Source organism: Ursus arctos, unplaced genomic scaffold, assembly GCF_023065955.2.
Source record: "Ursus arctos isolate Adak ecotype North America unplaced genomic scaffold, UrsArc2.0 scaffold_5, whole genome shotgun sequence".
Lineage (NCBI taxonomy): Eukaryota > Metazoa > Chordata > Mammalia > Carnivora > Ursidae > Ursus > Ursus arctos.
Window position 1 is genome coordinate 30,548,361 of NW_026623067.1, and position 20,244 is coordinate 30,568,604.

The 20,244-nt window shown below is 53.9% G+C and overlaps 1 protein-coding gene across 1 annotated transcript; it reads left to right on the forward strand.

The window, feature by feature from the left end:
* Positions 1–11,836: 11,836 nt before the first annotated feature.
* CSF2 (colony stimulating factor 2) lies at positions 11,837–14,191 on the forward strand. Its single transcript, XM_026507914.4, has 4 exons — positions 11,837–12,163; positions 12,264–12,305; positions 13,001–13,126; positions 13,882–14,191. Exons 1-4 carry the CDS (start codon positions 12,005–12,007, stop codon positions 14,014–14,016), a joined length of 462 nt encoding a protein of 153 aa, XP_026363699.1. The 5' UTR covers positions 11,837–12,004; the 3' UTR covers positions 14,017–14,191.
* Positions 14,192–20,244: the final 6,053 nt, after the last annotated feature.

Sequence of the window (20,244 nt, forward strand, 5' to 3'; positions counted from 1 at the left end):
GTCCTAGGATTCTCAGTCTGATGCCCCCTCCATCTCTGGGCCTTCTCACCCTGGGGCCTCAGACGTCAGACACAACAGGACACGGGAAGACTCCGGGGTGTCTCTCACACAGTTCAGGACTGGAGGGATTTCATTTTCTCTCATCGAGTCGGATGAATTGTTCATTATCTAATTTCTGAAATGTGCTGCCCCCATTTGGCCTTTTGTGATGATGTTCTCATTTTTATCCTATTGAAGTTATTTATTTATGTAAGTTTTTATTTATTACCTTATGCAATGTGAAGTGTATTTATTTTAGTAAAGGAGCCTATGTCCTGCTCCTTCTAAATAAGACTCAAGAAGGGGACTTGGGGCTTTTTCATTTGTACCTCAGGTTTTAAACTGATTTCTACACATCTGAGAAAATAAACCGCACTCTCTGAACAACTGCTTTGTTGCCAGTGTCTCGGTTTGACTCAGGTCTTAGTAAACCTCTCTTGCCTGATGATTGAGCAGCCCTCCACCCCCCACCCCCAGCAAGTCTCCCTGCCACCGGATGGGCCTCAGAACCTACACTCTGGCAATCTGTGCTCTACTGGGGAGCCCGGTTGAGTTTTAGAAAACGCAAATCTGACCAGGTTGGTCTGATACTTAATTTCCCAGTCCTCAGGGGCTTCTAGACCTTGTCCTTATCCTTAGAATAGCAAAAGAGGCCTGCCTCCACCTGTTGTTCCTATTTCTTTATGCCTGCAAGTACCAACCTCCTTGATGTGCCAGCCAACAGAAGCACTGTGGCTTCCTGGATGAACCACACACCTTTCTTCATACTTCTAAGCTTCTACCCACATGACACCTCAGCCTAAAATGCCCTGATCCTGACTCTGCGTGGTCAGTTCCTACTTCAGAGACCAACTCAAAGGCTGCCTATCTCTGCTGTCCACACTATTCCAGGACAGAGCTCTTGTCTGAAATAGGTAGGTAGACAGGGACCCACTGGCAGGACAGCCATGTAGCCCAGGGCAGCACAGACTGATGTGCACGGTGGAGGCTGGGAGATCACCGAGTGTGGCTTCATTGTACACCTGACTCTTGACATTCCAGGGAGCCTTTGGCCCTGAATGCCTCCCTCTCTGGCTTCCCAGCATCCTGCATCTCCTCCAGGAGGTTGTGGGGGAGAAAGGGGAGAGCGAGGCTTCCTCTGTCACCATGCTAAGGAGCAATGTCATCCCCTCTGACTCCTCACAAGTCCCATAAAGGCTTTGGATGCCAACACCAGATGCTGGGGGCCCAGCCCTCTTCTTCTCTGTTTCCCTCCTTGATCCACCCCTCCCCTTACCTGATGGGTAAGGAACAGCCCAGGTGCTTGAATGAGACAGCACGAGGTGAAAGAGTGATCTGCTACTACCTCAGAAATATATTCCTTCACATTACTCCTCCTAATAAAATTCTGTGTTCCCACAAAAATATCATTCATCCCCCTTCTCTCCAGCCTGGCCCATAGACGGCAATGTGGGTGCTCAGGCAAGATTCTGTGTGACACTCCGCTGTGGGAGGAGCTGGAGAAGCTCTGCAGTTTCTGATGGAGCCACTAGAGGGAGCTCGGCCACTGGGTGAGAGTGCTCCAGCATCCTGGAGGAGGATCTGAGAGCGTACACCGAGTGTCCGGATTCTGAGCTGCCCTTTCTGCTTCTCTGGCTCCCCTGCCCCACTCGCTCTCCCACCCCCACCTGGTTGCTGGTCCTAATTTGTGAGGCATTTGTGACCCACTCCCATGTGCCCAGGATGAGTCCCTGCTTGTCACCTCCTCTTCACTCCCTGGAGAGTGGGTCATCAGCTTTCCACCTTTGCTAGCCCTGCTACCCTCTGTCCTGGTGGAGAGGAGACAGACCCTGTGGCCTGTCCTGCCATGCTTCTCCCACACCTCATTCTCGGCAGGCCGGAGCCAATGGTGGATGGAACCAGCTCATACTGGCTCACAGAGCCAACTGTTCAATCAATCTTTTAAAAAGTTGCCAGCCAGTTATCAAACCATCTGTAGCTTGCAATTGGGCACAGTGACAGTATTTACACTATGGACATTGCCAAATGCTACAAAGTGGACTCCTTCCACTGGGGATCTGTTAACTTCTACCAGCTGCTGGAGCTCCTCTCCCCTGAGGTGTGGGGAGGTAGCTGACAGACTGCCATTTTGTTCTTACTTGGCTGTCCCCATTCAGGGCCCCTTCTGGAAGCTCCTTTTGTCCTGAAGCCATACTATTTCCATTCCAGGCTGGATGGCATGACATTCCTTCAGTGTCTTGGAATTCATCCATTCAGCAAACTCTGGCTGGGCACCTGGATGCTCGGGGCTATGGTGGTGAACTAGCCAGATGGAGGGGGTCCGGGGAGGTTGCTTTACATTGAGTGGTCTGGGAAGGCCTTCCTCAGCAAGTCACACATGGGTTACAACCTGAATGAAGAGAAAGTGCCCACTGTGTGACAGTACGGGAGAAAAGAGCTCTGGACAGAGAGAACAGTGGAAAGATCCAGAGACTGAAATGGCTGAAAGCATTCACAGAACAGAAGGAAAACTGTGATAGGAGCGAATGCTGGTGGGAAGCCCCACAACCCTCTTTCAGCCTCTCCCCTTTCCCTCCTCAGGCCCAGGCCCTGTGTTAGTGACTAATGACTACCGAAGGCGGGAGTGAGTGGTCAGGTCAGGACAGACCTGGTGCAGGAAGATCTGAGGGGGTGTGTTTGGTGGGGGGGGGGGGGGGGGAGGGGAGGTCAGCAAAGACAGGCCCAGAAAGCAGGGGGAAGACAAGTGGTGATGACATGCTCGAGAGGAGGTGGGCCTTTTCAGATACTCTGGGGTCTTCCCTTCTTACAGAACAGTCCACCCTGATCCAGGCTGGACTGGGATGATCATGGGCCTGACCTACTGAGGCTCACCCTTGATCCCAAACTTCAGATCTTGCCTGGGGCCAGCAAAGCCCTGGGCTGGGGCCTGGAACCAAGTGGTGGTCAGTTCCCAGTCAGGCTGGGGCCCTTCTATACCATGCTCAGCCACCTGCAGGGAGAGGTGATGATTCCCTGGCCTAATGGGAGGTCCTGGGGTGCTCACATCTCCCCTGCAGGTCTGTCAGTTTCACGTCTTCTCCCTGAGCCTACCTGGACCAGACCGGCCTTAGTGCCAGGTCTGTAAGTCCATTGGCCACTAGTGGGCAGCAAAGCCCCATCATAAGTCCCAGGACGGTCTTCTGAAAGTCAAAGTTCCCACCTTTACAAATTCAAGTGCCTTTTCAGCAGCAAAGTGTATGACCTCAGCCCGGGATTTTATTTTTTAATTTAAGAAATATTACAGCTTTTCATCAGAAGGGCAATATAAGACAGCATATATGCTCTTTACTGAAAAACTTGGAAATACAGAAAAATCAAGCAGAGAGAAATCGCTAGAAGGCAAGCCTGTTAGGAGAGGCTCCCTCAGAGAGGCATCAGCACCTCACTCTATAGCGAGCATAGATGGGCTCTGCTCTTCCCACCCTGTCCTGGAAACTGCATGTGACTCAGTTCAGTAAATACCTGGAGGACTTTCCACAGCTTCCTAGGCTGGGGCCAGGGGTTGGGAGACGCTGAGCCAGGCCCTGGGGACCACTTGGCCATGTCCCAGCACAGTGTCATGGGGGTTATTATAGACAGACACAGTGATGGATGAACAGGTATGGGTCTTGTTAGAGGGGCTTTCCACAGATGGTGATCACAGGGAGCTTGAGAAAGGACTAGGGGGTTCATCTTGCAGAGAGATGTAGGGAAAAGGATGGTAGGCAGATGACACTGGAAGCAAAGGAATGAAGATCTAAGACTACAGGGTAAGCTGGGAGCACGGGGAGCAGCCAGGCCACTTATAGGGCCAGAGTGTGCGTGCCAAGTGGCTCGGTGGAACCAGGCCCTCCAGAGCTCCCTTGGTCACTGCCTTTGCCCCTGGAGCCCAGTCATCCTGGGCCTCAGCCACCTCTGGGTCTCAGCCTGGTCTCCCCCTCCACCCCCCCCCCCACCCCCCACTCCATTTATTCCTCTCTGATCCCAGGACAGCCCCGCCTGGCCTGGCCTCTGTGGAGATAGCAAGACCGAACAACTGTGCCCTCAGAAAGGGTGCGTGTATGGAGGGAGAGGGATAGGATGGTGCCACATCAGCCGTCATGTTTAATGTCCACAGGAAGGAGCCAGAACAGAGGGAGAGAGATGCTGAATGAAAGAGGAGCAGGTCAAGCAGAGCAGGGTCCTTGGGCCCAAGGTGGGCGGGAGGGAAAAGGAGAGGCAGAGGCTGTGTGCGCCAGAGTGGAGGGTTGAGTGAATTCCCTCTGGGGGACAGGGCCTCAATTTTTCCCTTGAAAACCTCAGGTCAGGCTTATGGAGGGGGAGATGGATCAGGCAAAATTGCTGCTGCCCTCCTGGACCAAGGAGAGTCTCAGGGAATCCCCTCAATGACCCCATGAAGTCTATGACTAACCCCATTTTACATATGAAGAAACTGAGGCACAGAGAAATTAAGGGAGTCTGACTGCAGAGCCTGTGAATCCTTAAGCCGCAGTGCTTTGGCCAATGCCCACCGAGGCACAGGAGCCTTTCGAGCCTAGTCCCCTGGCTGGACCCAGTCCTCTAGAGGTACCTCCTAGCTCTATAGCCTCATGGTTCCAGCTCCAGGGGCAAGCAGCACAGCCACAGAGCCCCAGCTCCATCTTCCACTCACCATGCCACCAAACCTTGATCACCCAAATCCTCTACACGCCCACTGCCCCTCTTCCTACCCAGTGCTGCCCACATACACACGCACTGGGGCTTAGATCCAGAGCTTGGCCCTCCATGCTCCCATCCATGTTTCCCCATCCCCACGCCTCATGGAGTTTCTGAGAAAGAGACCACTGGTTCACAGAATCTCCCACCTCCCACCCAGCTCCTCAAAGACCCCAAGCTTAGCTTGCACCACAGCTTAGGCTCATTCTGTGACGCCCTCCTTCTTCCCTCCAGAAGCCCTCCCTGTCCCCCAGGCTCACAGAATCCTAGTCTGAAGCCTTGTTAGTGCTTCCTCAGACAGGTGCTCCCAATTCCAGCTGTCCCAGGGACTTCCTTCAGTGGGCACCATGCAAGTGCCCTGACCGAGCCCTGCCCTAGAGGGTATATGGGCTGTGCTGAGACCGACCAGGTGCAGCCAGGGACAGCAGGCTGTGTGGATGAAGACGTGCACCTCTGCAGTGGCCATGTCAGGGAGGCACGGGGAGGGTGGCCTCTGGAATGGGAGGGGAAAGAAAACGGCCAGCTGTAGCTGGGTACGGGAGGACAGTCATAGCACAGAGCCATAAGAGCACGGGAGTGGGGAGTGGGATGGTGGGGTGCTCCCTGCCCTCCTCCTTCCACTGTTTCTGTCCTGATCCTTGTGGGCCTACAGGGACCCTTCTGAATATGGTAGTAACGATAACAACAACAAAAACAACCAGCCATTGCTCCCCCTCAGAGGGGCTGTGAGCCTTGAATCAGGCAGGGTCATGAAACACCAGGGACAAACCCACCTGCACCAGTGGGTACCCAATAAATATGACTCTGTTCTCCTCTGGCTGGGGGCCAGACTCAATGACTGCTTGTTCCTACAAGACAAGGCCCTGGGCCACGGGCAGCCTGGGACCACCTCCTCCTTGCCAGAATGGGGGGCAGGACTATGGAGGGCAGTCCCCTGTCTGGATGTTCTCAGTTAGCTCTTTCCCTGTGACTGACTTTCCAGTTAGTTGACCTCATATATCCAGGCTGCCCAGCAAGATTTGCCTCCTGGGGCTGGGAGGAGGGAGGTATCTGGGCACTGGGGAAGGAGTCTGTACAGGGAAAGACCCCTTCAGGGAAGCCTACCTCCAAACCTTGAGAGGGCTATGGAGGCTGGTCCACATCCCAGCAATCACTCTCCTCTCTTAAGGCCAAGGAGATGGAGGCCAGGGGCGGGGAGGCACCCACCCCGCCAAAACAGAAAACATCCGTCCATGCAGCCCATGGCTCTCCAACAACTGCAAAGTAGGCCTCCAACCTCTTGTGGAGATGAGCCAACTGGGGCTCAGACATGGAAGTCACAGCCTGCGGTCATGCAGCAAGAAGGGCCAAGCTGGGGGGCGAGCTTCCAGCTCTGCATTCATTATAAAGGGAGCTGCTGCATCCCAGCAGGCGACACAGGTAACTCAGCACAACCCATACTAGGGGGTGGCCTGAGGAGCGAGAAATCATTGTTGGGGGAGAGAGAGTTTTGAGTCTGTGGCCCCAAGGCTGGGAGGAGAAATTCCCAAGGACCTCCTTCAGCCATCCCAGAGACACTTCGTGGGCCACCCTCCTCCACAACTCCTCCATTCACTGTCACCTTTATCACTACTCCTCCCGGACCCTTGGCCTGAGAGCAGGGGTTGTTCACTCCTGTGAGGGGCTAGGGGGCCTCTGAGTAAGGTGCCAGAAGGGGGCAGAGTGCTCTGCCCAGAGGCAGAGGTACACAACAGGGAGCAGACGGTGGCCTTGAGGCTCAAGGCCAGGGTCCTCTGGGACCTAAAGAACCAGAAGCAAGAGATGTGAATGCCTACAAAGAGCCTCAGTGAGAGTCTGAGGGAGCCTGGGCATTCCAGAAATGTCCTGAAGGAAGCTCATTCCAGAACCACAGAACAGAAAGCCCACATCTGCAACCTTGACTCTGGCCCATCAGCTCCAGAGAGAGGCAGGTGTGGGAGCTGGGCACAGACTGGACTGGAGTCCAGCCCCAAACACAAAGGGCAGTGAGGGGCATGCCAGGACTTTGGGAAGTTGTTAAGGCTTGTGGTCTAATGATTTTTCTTTCTTTTCATTTTTAATGCAGCACCCAATGGCTCTTCCCCAAGGAAGCAAATAAAGGAAGTGACTCCTTCTGGGTACTTGATGACACTCCTAGCTGGGGATGAAGCCAGGGGACAGAGATTCAGAGATTCATGGGCAGAGGATGCACTTCCAGCTCTGGAAAAAATGCTCTGGGAGGGAGGCATCACGGAGCACATGCGTGGTGCACCCACCCATGGGGTGTCACTGGCCTGAGCGTGCAGTTGCTGGGTCCTGAGGAAATAGCAAGGAATCCCCAAGAACCAAAGAGTGAAGCAATAAAGGGTGTGTCATCATTCTTGGCCCAGCCTTACAAGTTGGGGACCCCTGAGCACTACCCGAGGCCCAGCTCACTCTGTACAGCCCTCTGGGAGGAGAACTTCCTCTTCACCAATGACTTCCAAGTGTCTTGGGTCCTGACCTCTCCTTGACCTCTGGGCCCATGTAGCCACAACTGCCAGTGTCTTTCTGGAGGTCCCCTGGCCTCTTAAACTTGCCACATCCAGTCCAGTCTAGAACAACTCCCCAAACTTCTCTGCTACTACGAGTCTCTCCCACTGTAACAAATGGCCTCACTGTCCACCCAGCTGCCTAAGCCAGAACCCTGAGTGCCAGACTCCTCACTCACCTCCTGGCCCAAACCCACACATGCAACTGGTCCCCTCAAGGCCTTAACTGTTTTCACCCGTACTTCTTGATTGCCCCCTTCTGTCTGTTCATTCTCCATGCACACGGTGGTTGATGCCCTTAACACTGTGTCCGTGAGTCTGGGCATCACCCTCCCTGCTCCCTGCCTAACATGACCACCAATCGTGAGCTCTGAGTGCAGGGGCTGTGAGGTTGGCCACATGTGGTGGGTCCTCCTATAAGCTTGGCTGTATGCAATCAGAGTCCACACATGGTTAATGGTTAATCACGATCAGAACTTTCCAGACCAGTCAGGACTCACCAGTGCCAGGGACTGGGGACACCCAAAAAGCAGGATAAGAATTGAGGCTGGCTTGGACAGGCTGGGTCTTTTTGAGCTATACCCCTGAGGACCTACACAGAGGAGATGCAGGAGGGGTCTGCCTGGAGCTGTTACCACAAAGGTCAAAGAGGTTGCTTGTGTGTCTGGTGTGGCCTGGAGAGATCAGGATCCCTTCCCAGCGAAGAATGAGCCACTCAGGGTGCTGTCCCTGTACCAGGGTGTCTTCAGCATGATGCCGGACCCTGTGAACCCTGAGTCTGGGTGGAGGCTGGGCTTTCTAACTCACTGCATCTGTCCACAAAGATGCCGTCAGGGGCTAGGGCTGGGCAAGGGGCAGCTGTCCCTGCAAATTCCAGCAAGGCTAAGCCTCTGCCCGCTTTGGGCTTCAGAAATCTCCCAAAGTGGTGGGAAGAGAAGAAAGGTTGAAGCACTGCCTCCTCCCTGGGAGGTTTCCCCCACAAAGTTTCTGGATAGGCAACAGTCTCCTCTGTGAGGCAAGGATAATTAAACCCACTGTAGAGATAAGGGAGCCAAGGCTTAGGGAAGAGGGACGCTCCTGGGGTACCCAGGGATCAGTGGTGGAGAGCCTAAACCTGAAACACAGAGGTGCCTGGACGGCAAGCTCTGGTGGAGAAATTCTGCCCTTGGCCCCCAGGGCTTCCCTGGGACATTCATAGGCCACTCTGGCTTCCCTGCCAACACTTGGAGGAGCGCCCCTTTACAGCGGCCATGAGGGGTAACATCCCTATGCTGGTCTAGCCAGGTGAAGAGCATTTCCTGACTTTCTGATCCCTGAGACAGTAGCAGGAGTCAGGGGAGCAGGAACGGATGTGGGTTCAAATCCTGTGTCTGCCATCACTGACTGTGTGAGCTAGGCGGGGCCGCTGGACTCCTGGACTCCCACACCAAGGGCTGGCCGGCCCAGGGAGGGTGAGATCAGCTGAGATGCTCATGTAGAGGTCCCACGGGATATAAAGCACCAGGAGGCCCGTTTCCTTCCCATCGTGATAACTTCCTCTGCGATAAGGAGCTCAGAGTGGCCACAAGCCTCCATTTCCTCCACAGACTGTGGGAGGACACTCACAGGAAACCCCTTCCAGAGTGTTTTCTCCTGGCCCTGTGGGAAGGCGGGGCCAAGAGGAGTCACACTGCCCACCACGGTCCCTGCCCCCACCCTCCCACAGTCCCATCCGGGGCCCCTGAGTCAGCACACGCACTCGATGTTATCGCTACCACTTTCCATGCGGTGCAATCTAGGAATGCCTGCTCGTGTCATGGCCTCAGCCTTGATGTCATCTTTCCAGAAGAAAGATGTGTGGCTGCCCACGAGCCTCATGGCCAAACCCAGGGACTCTGTTCTTCGCACGGTGACTTTGGTGCCTGTAGGCCTGCTGCTGGAATTAGCTCCTACGGCTCCTGATTCTCCTCCTTTCCTGCTCTCCCCAAGCCTTGGCCACTGGCCAGTCACTCACTTTTCTCGCATGCCCCTAGCCCTTAAAAACTGCTGTGCTGGGCCCTCAGCCCTTCTTCCTGGCTAACCCTCTCTGGCCTTAGTGATTGCATGGACACAGACCATCCACATCCGGGTCTGTCTCCTGCACAAGCAGCCTCCAAACCACTGTCACTTCCTGTGGGTCCTGAGACACTGCAGACCTGCTCCTGCATTCCTAGGTGCCCATCTTAGACACCTGGACAGTGGTTCTAACTCTTCCTACTTACATTCAAAAGCGCCCTCTGGGGAGGGCGTTGAGGAGATTAATCTTGCTTCTCCATCCATGGGGCTACAAAGTACAGAAAGGCAGGGCCCTGTTTTCCACCATCCCTATATCCTCCTCCCCTGCTGGGAACCTAGTAGGTGCTCAATAAAAATGAATGAATTAGTGAATTACTCCATTATATCATCAAATCCTGAATAATTCTACCTCCTAAATCTCTCTGGAACCTGCCTTTCTTCACCATACCTGATCCTAAAACTTTGTCCCTTTGTTCCCCAAACACTCTTCCACTAGGCTGTTCTCCCACAATCTGACTTGCCCACCCGACACTACTTCCCTTTCAGCCTGTGCTGGGGGGCACCATCTTCCAGGAAGCTCTTTGATCTCCTGTGAGCCCCCAAACTGGGATAAGTGTTCCCTTGGGAACACATCCCTCAGCTCTGAATTTCCCCCATCCCAGTCTGGATCCAGTGCTGCCTGTCTCCCCTACCAGGCTGAGAGCCTCCAGGGTCAGATGTGAGGGCCACTGGGAGGGTCCCCTCCACTCCCTCCCCAGCACAGGGCCTGCTGTGGATTGGAAGAGTTTGTTGACTAACTGTCTGAGCTGTGACGACTCATTTCCAAAAGAAAAGTCACCTTCCATCTCAGAGGGGCCACACCAGCTCTGTGCCTCCTTGACTACCAGCTTAGCCACTGCCTGTGGCCCCCACTCTCCACCACCCAGGTTCCAGAACACCATCTGACACAGATCTCCACTCTGTGGCATCTGCATCTAGTGTTCTTGACCTCTCCTATGCCTCCTAAGAGCTCCCTGGCAGAGGCTGATCAGAGCCCTCAAGGAGAAGAGAGAAGGACCAGGGCCTGGACATGCCATACTCTCACCCCAGCCTGGCCACCTAGGAATGTTCCACCAGGCCCAGAAGGGCAGGGATGGCATCATGTTAGGCCCCAGTGGGGTCTGGAGGACTAATGTCTGTCTTCTCTGTGTAAGAGCAGCAACACTTCTGCCATCCAGTAAAACCTGCCAGGGCCGCAGGCTCGGGCCACAGTACTTGGACCGTGAGTTCTACCTGCTGTCAAGGGGTGTCTACCTGCGCCCAGTAGAGTATCATCACTTGTGTCCTACCCCATCAAACCTGACTAAATCTGGGGGTCAAAAACCTCCCACCCACTGAGGGAGCTTCTCCATTTCAGAAGGCCATCTGCAGAGGCACAGGGGCTCACATGGGTGCACCTCATGTAAAACATCCAATCACACCGGCACACAGACACTCAGAAATGTACATGTGGGCACCCACACCCCTACGGTCATGAAACTGCGAGTATGGGGCAGCAAACACAAACTCGTGCTGTCCTCTCCAAACTCCATTGTGAAAATCAAACACTCGTCAGCCCCTCAAGAGCCTGTGGCTTTTTCAGAAGCAGTTCCTGTTCCACAGAGAGGCCTCTGGAGCTGGAGGTGAGCTGGGGCAGGGGCCATGTAAAACTTAGGCCTGGAAGACCTTGTCTGAGAAGCCGTGCTCCCCTGACCCCTGCCAGGGGCTATATGTAGGAGTGCAGTGCCTATCTCTGGTGGGCAGTCTGACCTGCAGAGGGAGGTGAGGCTCACACAGCTCAGAGCAAAGAGTCCCTTACCAAGGTGGTACTGGAGCCAGAACTTGAACTCAAAGCCCCAACCCACCTCTGCAGCTTGGGGGTTGAACACAGCTGTGAAAACCGGGACTGCTGCTGTCAGATGGGATCTTACCATGAAGGAACGTCTACAATCTTGCCGGATGGATGCCACATGCACACACCTGTCATTCTCCCTGCTCACAGGACAGGGGCTGTGGGGCAGAGGTCCCTGGCTGAGCAGAGCTTGCCGACCACTCTGGATTCTTGCTGGGAGCTGTCACAGGACTATGCCATTTGGCTGAATTCTGCCTGGGTGGACAGTGGTGCAGGTCTGTGAGTGTCTTCCTCCCACTCAGATCTCTCACTGTGGCCACAGGAGAGGGATCTAGGAGGAGAAGGGGAGGCTGGGGTTGGAATGGGCCCCAGGGTGGGCACAGCCAGCCCATAGGCTTCTGGGGATTAGAAGCAGGGTGGAGAGCCTGGGCGTAGGAGCTCAATCCAGTATCTCCCGGGCCCCGCCCTGGCCACTCCAGGCCAGGAAGTCCACGCTGTGCCCAGAGGCCCCTCAGAGGGAGGGGGCAGCCTCATTGGCCAGACTACCCAGGGAGGGCTGGAGAGTGCTCAAGGAGGCAGGCGGATGCGCCGCCAGTTCTTGGAAGGGCTCATTAACGAAAACCCCTGAGCCTGACCACCTGGAGGAAAGGCTCACCGTTCCCATGTGTGATAAGGGCCAGGAGATTCCACAGGTCAGGTAGTTCCCCCGCCTCCCTGGCGTTTTGTGGTCACCATTAATCATTTCCTCTAACTGTGTATATAAGAGCTCTTTTGCCAGTGAGCCCAGTGCTCAGAGAGAAAGGCTAAAGTCCTCAGGAGGATGTGGCTGCAGAACCTGCTTTTTCTGGGCACTGTGGTCTACAGCATCTCCGCACCCACCAGCTCGCCCAGCCCTGTCACTCGACCCTCTCAGCACGTGGATGCCATCCAAGAGGCCCTGAGACTTCTGAACAATAGTAGTGATGATACTGCTGTGATGGTGAGTGAGGGAGGGAGTGCAGGCTGTGGCTGGGCCACCTCACTGGCCTGCACTGGCCCTGCCTATGAGCTTAATAAAACGGTATTCTGCTTTTCTACAGAATAAAGCAGTAAAAGTCGTCTCTGGAATGTTTGACCGCCAGGTAAGATGCTTCTCTCTGACACACCTTCCCAGAGACCTCTACCTTGGGGGGTGGCTCCATTGCAGATGAACTCTCACAGGGTGGTCGGTCCACTTTCTCTCCAGTCAGCTGGCTGCCAGGAGAGGCTCTCAGGAGGCCACTGGCCTTGCCCCTGTGGCAGTCACGTGAACTCCTTCATTAGCTGAGCAGCCATGGACAGACCTAGCATCCAAGGGGCCAGGGGTCACCAGGGGACAGGTGGGTAAGCGGGAGTTACTTTAAGAACAGGGGCTGTGGGCTTGGGGCACTCATGAGACTAAGCCCTGTGGACACAGTGTGCCGGCTACAGAGAAGCACAGAGAGATTTCAAAGGAACAAGCCTTGTTCACATAGGTCGGGGGGGGGATGCCCCACGCTACTACCTTCTCCCCAAATGGTGGGGGGATAGCGACCTCATTTCCTGGGGCCTGGGACCCTCTCGAGATGCCAGGGAATGTGGCTATGCTAGCTGAGGGTGGCCTGAGCTGAACGGTGCAGATTCATGTTATTATGAACACAGCAGTATGTATGACTGAACCCGACATCATCCTGTGCCCCTCCCAAGTCCTACGCTTGGGGGACAGGGCTGAGAACAGGAAAGAGTGACGGGGAGGGTGTCATGTGCCCACCAGAGGGCACTTGTCCACTACTCACCAAGAAATGGACATTTCCCACAGGAGCCGACATGCCTGCAGACCCGCCTACGGCTGTACAAGGAGGGCCTGCCTGACAGCCTCATCAGCCTCAGGAAACCCTTAACCCTGATGGCCAAGCACTATGAGAAACACTGCCTCCCTACCCCGGTGAGTGCCATGCCAGGGTCCCAAGCTGGAAGGTCTTGGTCTAGGAGGGAGGAGGAGCGGATAAGGAGGGACCTTTGGCTGTAACTGTTCAGGACCCCAAAGGGGTTCTGTGTCAACAGATTGTCAGGATTAGTACCTTTAGAGAGAGAGCAGCCCTGCCCATTTTCATCCCTAGGAGTTAAAGCTATAGAGCTCCGGGGGCCTATATACTTCCTAGTGGGAGATGCTTCTGTCCTTATTATCATTAATGAGGTCAGAGGTGAGGCAAACGCAAGGAAACTCAGGTCCTGCCTAAGGTCCGAGGTGTATTCCGGGGCCCAAGTGCCACCTCTGTGGCCCCTTATGAGGTGTCTAATTGCATGGAAGCAGTGAGGGAGTCATACCCAGATTGGACAAAGGCCCCGAACACTCCTCTCCTGTAGAGACTGAGGCTTGTGGCCTTGACTCCTGCCCTTTCTGTGCTGCTGGCCTGAGAGCAAAGAGATGCCACCAACTGCCCAGCCCAGCAGACCAGCTTCAGGCTGGCATGTTTTCAGGCCCCTGGCTCTGGCTGCCACTGGCAGGGCTGTGTACCCTTCAGGGGACACATGGTGGCAAGCTTGTCATCTGACCCAGGCCAGCAGGCAGGCTCCAAATGGGCCTTCCGGCCTCTGCGTTTTATAGGGCAGTGCAGAAACACCCTGGTGCTTCCCCCACATTACCCACTCACACCTGGACTCAAAGTTTTCTTGTTCTTTTTAAAAATTTTTTTAAAGGAAACTCCCTGTGCAACCCAGACTATCACCTTCAAAAGTTTCAAAGAGAACCTGAAGGAATTTCTGTTTAACATCCCATTTGACTGCTGGCAGCCAGAAACAATGGAGGCCAATGCAGCCAGGAGCCAGTCCTGAGAGCGTGGCTCACAAATCACTGCGCTCCTACCCACGGATTGCTGAAACCCAGGATCTTCACCTTCGAGGGACCACAGGGCAGGCCAGGGCCGTGGGGGGCACGGACTTGCTCTGGGCCATGCTGCCCCTGATACCGGCTTGGTATACGTATGAGCGGGGAATGTTTTACATTGGCAGGGATCAGTAATATTTATTTATATATTTATGTATTTTAATATTTATTTATTTATTTATTTAAGATCATACTCTATAATATTTATTCAAGATGTTTTACCATCATAATAAATTATTAAAAGCCTGTTCTTATTTGTGCAGTTTCCAGTTTGTTTTCAACCATGAGCAAATGCTGATGGTGCTCTCCACCCACAGGGCAACGGGGGCAGTGGAGAGGAGCTGCCAGGTTGGGGAGGGGGCAGGGAGCTCCAGCAGGGGCAGCCCTGACAGAGCAGAGGGGAGGTAAGAGTTGGCCTGGGCGCTGCACGCTGCACACCCAGACGTGCATCGCTGGATACTCAAGGGCTCCCACTATAGAAAGAGGTTTTCAGGTTCACATGGGAGTCCAAGGCACCTGGTCAGTGGGAACTTTGTTCCAGCAAAAGGCCATCATACTTCCTGAGAAGGCTTGGGAGCTCCTGGGGCTTGGCTGGCCACTGGCTGAATGGGCTGCCCTACTGCGAGGCAAAACACCTGTGCCCTCAGAGGCCTGGCCCTGCGGCCACAGCCTGATCCTCACACTCAGGGCTCCAGCCACTCCCAAGCTGTTCAGGGGAAAAACAAAAAACAAAAAACCCACAGGGGTCAGAGCCCAGCATATTTACCAAACTCTCCCCCAGATGGGTGATCCTAATCTCCGAGAGTCAGAATGTATATTCAGAATTCGTCAGTACATGGCTCTAGTGTGGCATTTTTCTGAGCTGGCTTTTGTTTTTACACACAGTTTTGCATCTAACCAGGCACCTTCTTCTAAAACCCACGACCTTCAGGCCCAGAAATAGCAGTGCTCCATTCTTCCCTTGCTTTGCCAGCCTGGTTGGAGGTTGTGTTCTGGAACCTGTTCCCCTGTGTCCCTCCTGCAGACTATGAGGAAGTGGGTGTGTCCTCAAATGTCAGGTGGACAGTACAGCAAGGCCAGCCTTCTCCTTGACAGGTGGGCCTGAGGAAGCTGGCTCAGTGCAGCTGTTGCCCCTTGCCTCGGGCTCTCTCCACCCCACCTACTCTCTCTGCTCTGGCCTGCACCTGCAGACAGCACTGGTTCTGGCCAAAGACCTGTCCCAACAGGCAGGCACAAAGGTCATTACTCGAAATTTGATTACAAATAAAAATTCTTGGGGCGCCTGGGTGGCACAGCGGTTAAGCGCCTGCCTTCGGCTCAGGGCGTGATCCCAGCATTATGGGATCGAGCTCCACATCAGGCTCCTCCGCTATGAGCCTGCTTCTTCCTCTCCCACTCCCCCTGCTTGTGTTCCCTCTCTCGCTGGCTGTCTCTCTCTCTGTCAAATAAATAAATAAAATCTTTAAAAAAAAAAAAAACAAATAAAAATTCTTAGACCAAGCGTGATTTTCAGCAAAGACAAGGATCCATGAAGTGTGCTGTGGTCATAGAAAATGCATGAAAAGCACATTTTGCCCAGCGATAAGGTCCTCTCTCTCTTCCACGTAAGCCAGTGATGACTGATAAGAGATTTAGCATTTCCTTAGACTCACATATAAAGGTACCCCTCTCCACAGAAATGCTGCCAAGCCCAGGCTCAGATCATCTTGGAGCTACGCTCAAGTCCTACCATGTACCTCTACGTGTTCCTGGCTTGTGCACTCTGGGGATCAGAAAACCATTGCGCCTCCATGATGACAGCCAACGTGTCTGCCTACGACAACCACACTGCAGTCTGTGCTGAAATTCAGAAAGAACTCTCAGCTGACAACATTATATACAACGTAAGTCTGGGTCTTCATCAAACATCACTTTGCTCTCAGTGGTCCTTTACGTTTCTGACTAATTTCTCCCGCTTTCAGGGTTCCTTCAAAAGGCCCCAGAACACCAGTGAGGTAAGGTGCTGTCGCTGCATGGACTTTTCTGACCACATTTGAAATGGATCATCACCCCAGTCAGCACCCAGCACAGAGATAAGAACAAAAGACAATGGAGTGAGGAATCTGGGGGGAAAAGCAGAGTTTGAGTTTGGGGCCTCCAGCTCAGCCAACAGATGAACCAGTGGCCAGGTTCTAGGCTTTTCCAGGCTTTCTGATCATCGCCCCAGATTAGCCCTGGGCCTGGGGAGAAACAAGACACCCACTGCACCACTCCCACTGAAGCTATGGAATACCTGTGGAACAATCAGGGTAGGGCCTGAATTTGAATTCAGGGCTCCATCTAGCCAGGGTGACCAGGGATGGACAAGGCTGGGGGTCAACTGGTGCTCTGCTATACACCACCACCAAACCCCTGCCCTTCACCCCATTTCAGGAGCCCTGCTATGGGGAGTTTACGAAGGACTTCATCTCCACCCTGAAGGAACTTACGAAATCTAACGAGCATGACCGTCACATAAGAAAGGTTTATAAGGACATGAAAGAACTCACCAGAATCTGCCCAAAGCTGAAAGTAAGTTGCTATTTGCTCTTAGAGGAAACTTAGGCTACCACAGCCAGGGGCCCAGCGGGATCAAGGGCTTCTTAGAGCCCCCACTTGTGAGGCCTTATGTATTACTTTCAGACCCAAAAGAAGTAGACTCGCTGACAGGGGCTGGGGCTTAGGTGGGTGGGGACTTAGGGGTTGTTTCAGAGGTTTCTGTGATGCCCTCTGCCAAGTCGCCATGCACAGGGGTCAGTGTGGAGCAAGTCTGAGACAGGTCAGAGCAGGGGTGTTGTGTATGCAGCCTGGGGAGAGGGAAGGGCTGCTCAGGGCCAATCCCAACTGGGCAGCCAGTCCAAGGGAGTTACGGTTTGACCTGCCCCTGGGGCTCTTTCTGGGCTGATGAGCCCCACTGGGAGCCCACTATGTGTGGATAGGCAGTGGTTTAGGGGAGTATGTTCTTGGGAAATGACCGAGGTATTCCTCTGTGTGCCCCCTGTTTACACAGGCCCCTGTGTGCTCCCACCCTGCTTGTCCTTCTGTCCCTGTCCTGGGCAGCTGTGGGACCTGCCCACACTTCGCTGGCTCTCTCCCCACGGCTACAGATGGGCCTCAGACCCTGTGCTCCACTATCACCAGATGGCCCCCAAGTGAGCCCCTAAGACATATGGGAAGGGCCTGCCCAAGTTATCTCCTAGGCAGTGGAGGGCTTACAGGACCCTTGCAGCTGGTAGAAGAGAGTTTGTTTTTATTTTTTTCTGCTAAAGATATGACTTAAATATGTATTTCTTATTTAGCCAACAGAATCACCCAAGAACTGTACTACTGAGGAAAGTAACTTCTCACAGTTCAAGGAAGCCTTACAGAGTGTTGTCATATCCATAGAAGGATGGAAATCCTGTAAAAGCATCAAGAGCAGTCTCTGAGACCCCATCCTCTCACTGAAGCCTGGTTAGAGCTGCAAAAAATAGGATTGGAGAAGTCTTGGGAACAATTTATATCCGGGTGGGGTGGGAGTTTGCTGGCCCTGGGCTGGCTGACGAGACTGTGGGCGGCTAATGGCAGCAGGGGTGTGCCTGAGGAAATATTTCTGTAACTGATACAATAGCACACATTACTTCAATAAAGCTGGCGAATGTAAATGCTGGTGAGGGAGAGTCATGATAGAGTTCAGTCTCCTGGGGCTCATGACAGACGGGAAGGGGCAGGGGGCTGTGGTTGATGGCCCCATTACCAGGACTCCTGACCTAGAGAGCCAGGAGTCTTTTAGGAGGAGAGGCCTAAGAAGGAGCCCCACTTCATCTGGTCCTCTGCTGCCCCTCCCGTGCGAAGTGGACACACAGGAGGGGCTCCATCAATGTCTGTGCAGCTTGTTACTAGCCCTCTTCTCCCCATGTCCTTCAGAACTCAAATCTGAACCTTTCCCAGAACTCCCCACCCCCAGCTTCACTCAGGACCCAGTCACCCCTGGATCCAAAGGCCAAGACTCAAGGCTCAATGCCCTCCCCTGTGTGGTCTCTACTACTGCTCCTGGAGGCTTTAAATCTAATTCATCATCCACTCTCTCCTGCCCCTTGCTGACAGCTGATATGACCACAGAAGGGTCAGACCTGGTAAATGGCTCAGGAGAATGGGGGCTTGCAGCCTACTCACAGAGGACTGGGTACATTGGGAAACTTGGACCACAGTCAGGGGGGCCCCACAGGGACCAGGGACATCTCTAAACCCCCAGATTCCTTTAGACCAGCAAATAGCTATCTGACTTCCAAGTAAAGCTCCTAACCTACAAAGCCTCTCACAACACCTTTCAGAGCCACCTTGGCATAAAAGCCCACTCGCCGACTAGTGTTGCCCCCACTCCCCAAGAGCATGGGGCGTGCCCTGTGGTGAACCCACCAGCTGTTCTGGTCCTGAAGTGCTGCCAGACTGAACTAGCGAGCTCCGACCTTTCATCCTCGATTCCAACCCTAACCCTGAAGAGTTTATTGGAGGTAACAGCCTCCTTCCATCCAAACCTCTCAGATCATGAGCTCCTTCACCAAACCAGGAAAGATAAAGATCTACATTCTGGAATATAATTAGGTATCAAGCTGCAACCACAATATGGCTCAGGCCAGACCTGTCTGCAACATCCGCCTTCTGACAGACCTTGCCTAGCTCTGAAGCTTCAGATGATGCCTGCAGCCAACGCACAGACCTACCATAGCCCTGCCCACCCCCATCCCTTGCTCTAGACTTCTCAGACCACTCCCTGCGCATCTCCACCTTGAGAGGCCACAGTGGGCTGGAGGTCAGCAAATGTGACTGAGCAAAGTTGCCAAATTATCTCGGAACATGGAGGGTAGCCCCATGACTCAGGTGTCAAGGCTGATGGGGTCAGTGGTCAAGGATGGTTACAGCCCTGAGGAAGCCCATGATGCATCCCCCAGAGGCTGGCAGCTCCTGTCCCTTGGGCTCCCCACATGGGTGCTCAGGGTTCCCAAGGTTACTCCTCTGTGATGAGCGCTAGAGCCTGTGGGATGCAGGGCAGGGTGGGGTTGTAGAGACACACTAGTGAGAAGACCCACCACTTTACTGCCCCAGCCTCCTCTGAGCCTGAGGCATCTAACAGTAGAGGACTGGGGGCTGGCATGTACACACTTGTCATCCCATTACTGTGTTTAGGACATCAGGGTGTACACAGGCCTGGTGTGCCACTAACTTGCTGTGTGACACTGGACAGGTACCTCGGTCTCTCAGCCACAGTCCATAAAGGCAGGGTGGGCTCTAGCCTAGGTTCAGGGTCTTTGTCATGCTATAGGGCCTCAGAGCATCAACTCTAGGGAAACGAAGGTTGACAGAGAGGCTCTGGTGCCTCTTATGGGAAACAGGAAAGTTGGTAAGAATACAGGTGGGAAGGCAGCTCTTCCACAAGGAGTAACTGCCTCCATCCCCCTGCCACCCTTAAACCTTGGCCAAGGCTCCCAAACAGCCATCCATGAAGAGACCCTGCAGTGAGAGCCACTTGGGTTTTCTATGTGCCCTAGTTTTCCCTCTAATTAGACTCATATCTGGACAGTGATACTGATCCTGTTGGGAGCTGGAACTAGGTGGGAGGGCCTTTTTGGGTACTGTTCTGGAGACCCAGGCAGGCCGGAGCCCACAGTTCTCTGGGAGCCTAGTGGCACAACTGCTTCAGCACCTACAGAGAGGCTGGTACACTGGAAGGCTGGAGCTCTGGGCTGGACACCTGGGCACAAGAGGCATGGCCTGACCTCTAGCTGACTGGGAATAGCCCTAGGCACTCCCTTTCCCTAGCACACCAGGTAAAAGGTCCAGATTAGGGATGGCTGGGTGGCTCAGTCAGTTAAGTGTCTGCCTTCGGTTCAGGTCACGATCCCAGTGTCCTGGGAAGGAACCCTGTGTGAGGCTCCCTGCTCAGGGGGGCGCCTGCTTCTCCCTCTGCCTGCTGCTCCCCCTGCTTGTGTGCGCTCTTTCTGACAAATAAATAAATAAGATCTTTTTAAAAAATGTCCAAATTATATCCCTCTAAGGGAGATAATCATGGGCAGGTATGGGTCAGGCTTACCCTGACCCCGAGGAAACAATCTTAGTTTTGCTAGGGCCATCTCTAGCCCAGGAAGGAGAGCGAGGTGGGGTGGCCTGAGAACAGAGGC

Excerpts from the sequence above, each read along its gene's own strand:
- CSF2 (XM_026507914.4), top strand. The coding sequence starts at position 12,005 with ATGTGGCTGCAGAACCTGCTTTTTCTGGGCACTGTGGTCTACAGCATC. Across the intron at positions 12,306-13,000 it reads CTGGAATGTTTGACCGCCAG|GAGCCGACATGCCTGCAGAC; the intron begins GTAAGATGCTTC and ends CATTTCCCACAG. Across the intron at positions 13,127-13,881 it reads AACACTGCCTCCCTACCCCG|GAAACTCCCTGTGCAACCCA; the intron begins GTGAGTGCCATG and ends ATTTTTTTAAAG.